Source organism: Marmota monax, unplaced genomic scaffold (genome assembly GCF_021218885.2).
Source record: "Marmota monax isolate L192 unplaced genomic scaffold, Marmota_monax_Labrador192_F-V1.1 WCK01_AAM20220418_F8-fsc00223, whole genome shotgun sequence".
In the NCBI taxonomy this organism is placed as follows: domain Eukaryota; kingdom Metazoa; phylum Chordata; class Mammalia; order Rodentia; family Sciuridae; genus Marmota; species Marmota monax.
In genome coordinates this window covers 60,363-70,343 of record NW_026692990.1, presented here as the reverse complement: position 1 = coordinate 70,343, position 9,981 = coordinate 60,363, and the positions used below count along the sequence as shown (strand labels likewise).

Sequence of the window (9,981 nt, the reverse complement as noted above, 5' to 3'; positions counted from 1 at the left end):
ATCCACGGGTCCAGAGCCCATCTGAGACTCATAACACCATGTGGGTCCCAGGCACTTCCTGGGGCCCAAGTCCTTCAAGGGGTCGTGGCAACTTCCAAGGCTGCAGCAGCTCTCATGGCTGGAATAATTCTCATGACTGGAGCATTTCTCATGGCCAGAGTACTCCTAGGAGACCCAGTATCTCTGAGATTCCAAGTGTATCACAAGGGTTGGGTATGTCAGAGACTCCAGGTCCTTCCTGGGACCTGAGTACTTTGGAGACCTCAAACACCTCACAAGACCCAAGCAACTGGGAGGCCCCGAGCAATTCCAGTGGTCCAAACACAGGCTTTAGCACTTCAAGGGACCAAAGTACTTCTAATCATCTAAATATATCAAGTGTCCCTAGTACCTCAGAGATTACAGGCATCTCTGAAATTCCAAGAGCCTTGAAAGTTGAGATGGCTTCAAATGATCTCAATACCTTGATGGCCCCAAGAGTTTCTAATGGCCCAAGGATCTATGAGGATCCCAATACATCGACATCTATGAACAGGTATGAGGCCCCAAGAAACTTAAAGGCTTCCAACATCATGGAGACCTCCAGTACTTTAAAGGACCCCAGAATCTCTGAGGCTCAAAGCACCTCTAAGGCCCCCAGCACTTCTGAGGTCCCAAGTACCTTGAAGGCTCTGAGCACCTTGAGTGTTCCAAGCACCACAGAGACGGTGAGTGCCTCAAAGACCCTAGACATCTCAGAGGTCCCGGCTGCCACAAAGGCCCTTACCACCTTGAAACCTCCAAGCATGCATGAGACCTCCACCACTTTAAAGACCCTAAGCACCTCAGAGGCCTCTAGCATGTTAAAGGCCTGGAGTACCTTGAAGGATCCAAGCACCTTCAGATCCCCCAGCACCTTAAATTCTCTGATTGCATCTGAGTCTCCCAGTACTCCAGAGGCCCCTGGAATCTCAAAGGAACCCAGCTCTTCAGAGATCCTTAGCTACTCAGAGGCCTCAAACATCTCTCAGAAACAAAGAATCTCAAAGGCTTGGGGTATGTTGAAGACCCAGAAAAACTCAAGATCCCCAAGCACTATCAAACGTGAGAAAAGTTTCAAAAAAGGTCTCCTAACTGTGATGTTAGGCATCATTTTCATGGTGGGCACCTGTGCTACAGAAAGCCTCATTTGGGAGGTTCTGCAAAAGTTAGGGGTGCAGCTGAAAAAGAAGTACAGAATATTTGGGAACTTAAAGAAGGTAATCACCCAAGAGTTTGTACAGCGTGGGTACCTGGAATATAAGCCAGTGAACAATGGTAGTCCACTGGAATATGCATTCTTCTGGGGACCTAAAGCCAACCGGGAAAACAGCAAAATGGAAATTTTACAATTTGTAGCCAAAGTTTATAACAGAGACCCCAGGGATTGGCCATCACAATATAGCGAAGCTGTGAAACAGGAGGAGGCCAGAGCCAGGATGAAAACCAAAGCACTGACTGATGTCCGAGTCCAAGCCCATGCCAGAGTTCAAATACCTGCAGGTGTTTGTGCAAGTTCCAATACCAATTTTGCTGGCACTTCCAGTGCTAATACCAGCAACAAGTCCTGCAGCTAGTAAAGGATAAGTTATAATGATCACTTGGTGACAAAGAGCAATCAGAAGTAAGAACATCAGATCAATGGGTATTAACAATTTTGAAGAGAAAAGGAGAGAAGGAAAAAAAAAACAGTGTATGGCATTAGTATTTGGGATTGTGTGAGTAACTTTAGGATTTAGGTATTATTTGAATATTGCTAAGTTTTGCCTCTTGTTTGAAGTTCACAGTATATGTCAATTAGATTTTTGTAATTTTTGTAATGGATCATAGTATTAAGTGTTCATAAGTTTTAAAGATTGGTTTTCCTATTGTTGTAGAGATATGCCATAAGTGTTGTAACTGCTTTAAAAAATGAGAAATTTTCATCATATACTGATATGAATTAAATATATAGTACTTAAAATGACGGATCTATAAATATTTGAATGGATTTACAAGTAAAATAGATGTATCCTAAATAAGGAAAACAATGACAACAAAACAAACACATTTATGTATATCCTTCTGTATTCTTTGTGTTTATTGTAAGGTTGAAATTTTCCATGATTTAGTTTTCCATGTGTTAATTACCACAGATTACAGAGAAAAATAAAAGCCTATTAACCAGTAAACTATGTTAATTTACTGACCACCTATCTGTTGTGTGAGGAATAAGTTCTGTGGATAACTCTTAGCACTCGGGGCCCAGATAACATGAAAGAAAAATATGTGAACTGGAAGTATGGTAAGTACTATCATAGAGACTCAGAATGAAGTGCCAAAAAATATGGAACATTATGAGAACACTCCTTAGTAATAGGATGGAAAAGAGGACATTATACTATGCTTAAATTATATGAAAAGAGGGGAAAGAGTGAAGGGGTGGTTGCAGGGGAAAAAACAGACAACCATATGCTACAAAAATAAAAATGAAGGGACTGTAAGAAAATTCTTTATAAGATGACAATCTGATTAGTGAAAGTAATACTAGAGATGGGAGAGCGTAACTATACAGGAACTGAAGCAGCAGGGACATTGGAAGAATGACAAGGTTTACACTGAACTGTTAAGAGTCTGTCAAGGGAAAACCAGAGAATAAGAAATGAGGCAAAGGAAGAGGGGAGAATGACCAGAGCCTCAAAGGGTAGCTATTATGGCTGAATTTAAACTAATGATAATAAAATGACTAACAAAAAGGATGAACCTGGAATAATGTGGAGAAAAGCTCTAAAACAGCAGAGTTACTCGGATTTTAGAGGAAAACCTGTAGCATCTCTTAAAGGTAAACTTAAATTTCTCTCAGGTACTACAGTTTGGTGTGGTGCCCACATTGTTTAGAATGTGTGTGTGTGTGTGTGTGTGTGTGTGTATGAGTGCTCAAGCACATCTCTCCAAGGGGTAAGGTAGAATTAGCATTTCCAAGTGACACCATGTCAGGATAGCCCATGGTGTACTAAGTCAAGAGGGATGGGGTATCTTCACACCCCCAGGAGATTTTGCACTCTCACCTGGTGAGCTCAAGGAGCTCAAAGCTCTTATCCATTCCACCACAGGGGCTTCTGAATCCTCAGCCTCACCCTACACCAAATCTGGGCTTGTGGGAATCACTTTGACCATTCTCACTAGCAACAGGCAGAGAACACTCCAGGAAATTCTGACCACCTCCAGAGCTTACAACTTTTATCACCAAGAACTAGACAGTGTGTGAACTAAGTTCCCCAATAGAGAGCATGGGTGTCAGGTGCCTAACCTAGGCTTGTGGGTCTCAGCATAGCAGTGGTCTTAAAACAGAGTAGCCAGGCAACCTGCAGTCTTGCCCTGCTTCCAGCTGAGTGCCAACTCAAGTCACTGGGTGCAGGGTAAAGGCTCAGGGACCCAGAGTTATGAGCCTTTGGAACCATGAGACTTCAAACAAAGGCAGTAGCTTTGAACCCTCAGCAGCTCCAAATTCATCCAGCAAGCAAGAAACTAGTGCGAGCCTTCTGTGTTTTCAGCAGTGTGAGAGAAACTGGGCACAGAAAATGAAAAGGCATGTTTCCCGCTCTGAGAGAGCCAAGTTTGCCAATGCATCCCCAGAGATACACAAGCTGGGAATCTGAGGTACAGGTTCCTACTTAATGACAGAGAGGCTGCAAACCTCAGATCCTAGACAAGACCCCAAGTCTGTTCTCTGAAATTCCAGAGGGCTTTCCTGTAGGTCATCCTGCTTTCTGCTTCTGCCTGCCAGTGCACTTAAAAGGGGTCTGTCCTAAAATAAAGAAATAGAAAGCCCCCCCCCAAAAAAAAAAAACTCAGAATGAAAGAATAGGAAGTTTTGGGCTGCAGTCTCCAGTCCTTTGAGGGTGGGGAAGACTCAATTAAACTTCTCCCCATTTTACAGAGGGGATGCACAGAGGTCACTTAGCTCCAGGAAAGTCAGCTAGGAAGTAGGAGAACCTGGAGAGCAGAGATGTGTTGAGCACCTCTTCTATGCCAGAGGCATGCCATGTATTATTCCTAGCAGGTCAGTATGATCACCTCCCATTGTACAGAAACCACGAGCTAGCTCAGAGAAAGACATGATGTCCTCCCCAAACCTGTCTGAATCTGTGCATTCTTAGGCCCTGGTGGGAATAAATGTCCAAATGCCAAGTAAAGGTCATTGGCAAGTGTGGGCCAAGAAGCTTAAAGCAGAGGACCAGCAGTACCACAGTTAAGGGGAGAAAGACTGGGAGGGTATACTCCAGCTACACAGTAATGGAGAGATGATGCCTGGCCCAGTGGCCACACCTGTAATCCCAGGCAGAGACAAGAGGATCACAAGTTCCAGACCAGCCTGAGCTAAAATTTAGCCAGGCCTTACCTCAAAATGAAAAAGGGGGGGGGGGGCTGGGGATGTAGCTCAGTAGTAAAGTGCCCCTGGGTTCAATCACCAAAAAAGTGAATGGATGAATAGGTGGATAAATAAATAACAAGTAAATAGATATCCCAAAGGCCTCAGGCAGGACGCTCCATAGGGGATTGGGAAACAAAGGATGAGTGATCTGCCCTAGCCCCGGGAGGAGGCCTTCAAAGCACCAGGCTCATTCCCCAGTTGCCAGTTGGTTCAGTCTTCCCAGCACACTGCATTAGCACTACAAAGAGTTAAACAGCTTTTGATTAGGTAAACAGCAGAGGAGGGCGGGATTTCCGGTTGGCTGAGAAATGAATGACAGGTCTGAGGGAGGGGCAGACAAAGGGGCTTCTGGAAGGTGGTGAGCAAGAGAAGCCAAAGAGAATATACATCCTGATGTTGAACGAAATCCCTGGGTTTTGAACTGTGTGCACATAGGGCACCAAGCTGTGCGTCTTTTGCTCTGGGAATCTGAAAACTAAACTGGCCTCAACCCAGCAGAGTTTCCCTGAAGTGAGTGGGAGAGCTGCAGTTTTAGTGGCAGGGATGACTGTGAAGCTGGTTGCTGGGTCCTAGAACACTCCAGTTGTTCAGGGAACTCAGAGAGAGAGAAAGCACAAACCTTTCCAAGGCTAGGGACAGTAGCAGCTGGCATTTGCTGAGAGCCTCAATGATGCCAGACACTTGCATGGCTGTCTACATGCAGCATCTCTAACTTATTCACCGCACAGCAACATGCCTGTCACCAGGCACAGGAAACCAAGGCAGAAACTCTAGGCCAGATCTCTCAAGCAAGATGGTGGGGTCACATGGCTGGGTAGTGACAGACTAGCACCTGAACAGAGGGCCAGCCAAGTTGGAAGCCCACACTGCTGTGTTACAAGAACAGGCACCACCAGCAGGACACCTGTGGCTTCTTCACCCAGCCTTGGGAAAGTCTTATGCTTTCAGACTCCACCAAATCCCAGGGTCATAGTGAAAATGATCATGTCACGGAAGGGTCAGGAGGTGTGAGAAAACGAGGTGAATATGCACTTTGGGAATTAGCAGTCAAAGCCCCTTTATTCTGACTTATTGTTGGTGTATAGGCAGGCATCCTTGGAGAGGTAGGTGTACATGTGGAAAGAGTATTCCTTCCAAGACAGGTGTGTCTTCCCTATTAGAGAAACTTAACCACCCTGCACACCCTAATCAGTCCTCAAATCCTAGGTCCTGGCTTTTCCCACAGTGGAGCGAGCAAGGGACAACATTTCTGGCCCTGTAACCTTGCACCCTGGCACTGTATAAGGATCCAGAAGATATAATGGGCGGGCAGGACTTCGGCATCCCCTAAGCAGAGCAAATTGGATAAAACCCAAGTGGCAAACAGTGGGCAACTGCCTTTGACCAAATGACAATTTCAGTGACATCCTCCTTGGGGCCAGTATTTGGCTTTGGCTTTGGCTTCAGCAACCGGGTGCAGAGCAGATGGTGAAAGAGAAATATGGATTCTCCTTGGGCAAACAGCGGCCTCTAGGAGGTGGGTAGTGGCCAGGAGCCCTCTAACCCTTCCTTTGGCATGAAGGTGCAATACCACTTTTCTGAGGGAAAGGCTTTTGAAGTAGTGATGGAGATGCAGAAGGGCAATTAGGGTGAAGATGGACTGAGTCCTGCACACAGGCTCACACTCCATGGCTCATGGGTCACAAGCCACAATGGTTCAAAACATCAAAGAGCTTATGGAATTTCTTTGAAAATCCGTGTGAGGGCACGTGGATAAAAGAGGGTCTCTGCTCAATCAAGATTACACAGAATAATCACTGTGGAGCCAACTGAAGCTGAGAGAACAGGCTTCTGTGGAAAAGTGGACAGTATGCTTGCAATGCTCGCCACCAACAGGAAAAGTGTTCACACAGGGGAAGGAGGGGATGGCTGAGCCCATGGACAGCTAGTGAAAAGCAGGCCCAGTCAGTCCTTGACTGGTCAGATCCTGCCCTCACTCAACAACTGACAGCCTGGCCAAGGTGTCTCGCCATTTGCAAACGGGGAAAGTGGCAGAGATCCCTCCTGTGGCAGAGTGCTCTCCTGTGACTCTGGCCAAGGGTGCCCTGGAACCCTTCTCGGATAGTCACCTCTCAAGACTGACATGACTTGTGTCAGTTCCTGTGCTGTGATTACTTGTGGTGAAATATGAGAGAAAGGGCAAAAAAGAGGAGGAATACGATCTCCCACACCTTTGAGGTCTGGTATTGTGGTGCCTCCTGCTTCACTCTTTTTGCTTTGGCTATTCTGGGACTCTTATTTTTCCAAATGAATTTCCTCACATCTTTTTCTATTTCTATGAAGAAAGTCATGGTGATTTTCAGATGAATTGCATTAAATCAGTATACCACTTTTGGTAGTACGGCCATTTTAACAATATTAATTCTGCCTATCCAGAACATGTCAGCCCCATTTTAAATATTAGAAAAGTGAAGATGGAGGATGTTTTCAAAACCAGAGGATGGAGAAAAGATGGAAGCAGAAACCCTGGTCCAGGCAGTTAGAGGAGCACATATGCACACATAGAATTTCTCTCTCTCTCTCTCTCTCTCTCTCTCTCTCTCTCTCTCTCTCTCCCTTAAACACAGACACAGGCACACACACACACACACACACACACACACACACACATGCTTGTGCTCTCACACTCCCAGGTTCATGTGTTGCTGAGAGAGACCTGCCTAGGTGGGGAGGGAATGGTTATCACAGCTGCCCCTGCTGTGTCCACATGGGACAAGTCAGATGTTCAGGCTGCTCAAAGACTTACATCTACATACATGATATGAAGAGAATCACTACTCTCTTTAACTCATACAGGACATGATCATTATTTGCTTCGGTAGGCCATAATGAGGGAAAAGGAATACTCCAAACTGAGCAAAATAGGACCCCACGAACTTCAGGATAAAACTGCTCTTAGTCGCAAGGCTGAGGACCAAAGTCAGCCCACAAATTGACCCTGGTTAGTGAATATCTCAGCCCCACAGACCTCAGGGCTTGGTACAGATCAACATAATCTGTGTTGAACAATCGGGCTGAGGTAAGAGGGAGGTGGCACTGCAGTCCAGCACCTCAGGGTCTCCTTTCCCTCTGAAATTGTTTCCTTTCTGCTCTGTGGCAGCACACACCTTCTTCCCCACATTCCCCTACACGTTGGCCAAAGCCTATGTTCCTGTTGTCCACCAACCATGGCTGGCCTTTCATCTGGGCCACAGTCCCTGGGGCAGGTCCCAGAAGCCAGGGTGCCATGAGTCATTCTAGCCACCTCACCACCGCTCCTGAACATGTGGCTCTGGGCTCCCTAACCTAGGACCTTGTCTCATGACTCGTATTTGCATAAACTCATCTCACCCTCCCAGCCTCCTGCCTCCCATTCTGATTGAACAAACCTTAGTTCTCATCCTCATCCCATTGGCTGAATGGTGCTCACAGGCATGTCTTTGACCCCAAAAAGTGACAGGGCAGAGAAGAGACATTGAATCCCTTCTCCCTGAAGTTCACAACCCCACTTTGCCTCCCAAGTCATACAGTAATACACTGACCTCTCTAAAGGTGCACACATATATCCCCAAACTCAGCAACACTCACCTCTCACATACCCAGGCACTTGTAGATAGGACACCACCCCAACCTCAATTTCTCCTGTGTGTTTGTAGATTTGCATTTCCAACCAGACACATACCAAAGTGCAAGCACACACACACACACACACACACACACACACACTCACCAATTGGTTACAGTACATGCACCCCACAAACAGGAGTGACACATATAATCACCAAAATCACATACATAAATGTACAGGCGTCCGTTAGTCACACACAGCAAACCCAAGCCCACTAATAAATTCCTATGCATGCACAAGGATAGAGGAATATCCAGGCATTTAAAAATCCCAGAAACAGGTAGCGGGGATGTGGCTCAGTTGTAGAGCGCTTGCCTAGCATGTAGTTTGATCCTCAGCACGACTTAAATAAAATAAAGTTATTATGTCCATCTACAATAGAAAATATTTATTAAAAAATCCCAGAAACAGGCATAAATGCATATATGAGCACATACTAGGAGGCTAACACACCCTGAAGACACTGGTACACTCACTGATACAAACACACTTACATGTAAGTGTACATAATGTATAAATGGGTACACACACATACACACATACACACACATACACACACACACACTTGAGAAGAAGCTAATTATGAATAACAAACCAATCTCTACTTTAAGAGGGAAAGAAGGTTAAAGATGCATATCTGAGCCTCTGTTTTTTTCTGTCTTTCCCAGGCCTAGAAGGCACAGATGTGACACCAATGATCTGGTAGGCATGCTGTCGCTCCTATCTTTCTCAGTCTCTCTCTTTCTCTCTCTCTCTGTTGAATAGAAACACACACACACACACACACACACACACACACACAAAACTGCCCACATTCTCAGTGAGGGAAGAAAGGGATACTCCAATCTGAGCAAAATAGGACTCTATGCTCTGAGCAGCAGTTATGAGGAGTCAGTGGTGTTACAAGCTTCCCTTGAGATCTGGGACCCAGAAGAACCCAGGTCCTGGCGCCCAGCCTAGACAGCTCCAAAGGCCAGTCATGGCCCCTGCTTCTCTGCTTCTCAGTGCCTTCTCTTCAATGCTCCCTGCTTCCTCTCCCAGCTGTAAGGCCTCTCTTCCCTCCTGGAAAGGGCCTCTTGGAATGTAGCTGCAGAAAGAGAGCAGGCATTTCTGTTGTTCCCTTGGAACAATGGTCTCAGGAATCCCACCTCAGAAAGAAGCAAAGTGCATGTGTGCAAGGAGGATAAAGGAATAGAAACTGCAAGACAATGAAGAAGATGTTAGCATGTAAGCTGGCTTCCACATATCTGGGGAGGAGAGGAATGAGAGCGGGAGTGAGGCCGGGGTGGGGTGTCAGGGGGTTGGGATCCAACCTCTGATGTGAAGCTGCAATCACAATGAAGATTTCCTAAGAGCCAGGCGTGGTGGGGCATGCCTCAAATCCCAGTAAATCTGGATGCTAAGGCAGGAGGACTGAGGCAACCTCAGGAGCTTAGTGAGACTCTGAGCAACATAGCAAGACCCTGTCTCAAAAATATTGCAAAGTGTAAAATGTAATTGGGGTGTAGCTTGGTGGTAAAGTACCCGTAGGTAAAATTGATTACCAGTACCAAAAAGTAAAAACAAATAAACACATAAATTAGGAAATATTTCTTATGATGTCCCAGGAAGGCTAACAGGTCACTTTACTCCTTGGATCTCTGTAAAATCAGACCGATCATCTAGAAGCTCAGTCATCTTCATGCTGGACTCTGATATGAGGCTTGGATCCTGTAATTAAAACAACAACAACAACAACACTGGAACCTTCTAAAGAAATCATATCGGTCTCTGTTCATCCAAGGGCTCCAGGCACATCTCTAGTCAGTCAGTTCATGGTGTCAGCAGAGGAGGAATGGACTCCTCCTCACACCATGTGACCAATGCCTCACAAAGCCCTCTGCACTCTCTCTATAGACTCCCA

General features: G+C 45.8%; 1 protein-coding gene across 1 annotated transcript; it reads left to right on the top strand.

Moving 5' to 3' along the window:
* Positions 1-440: 440 nt before the first annotated feature.
* Positions 441-1,595, top strand: LOC124098045 (melanoma-associated antigen B18-like). The gene has a single exon (XM_046452604.1). The coding sequence runs from the start codon at positions 441-443 to the stop codon at positions 1,593-1,595; it is 1,155 nt and encodes a 384-aa protein (XP_046308560.1).
* The last annotated feature ends 8,386 nt before the right edge of the window (positions 1,596-9,981 follow it).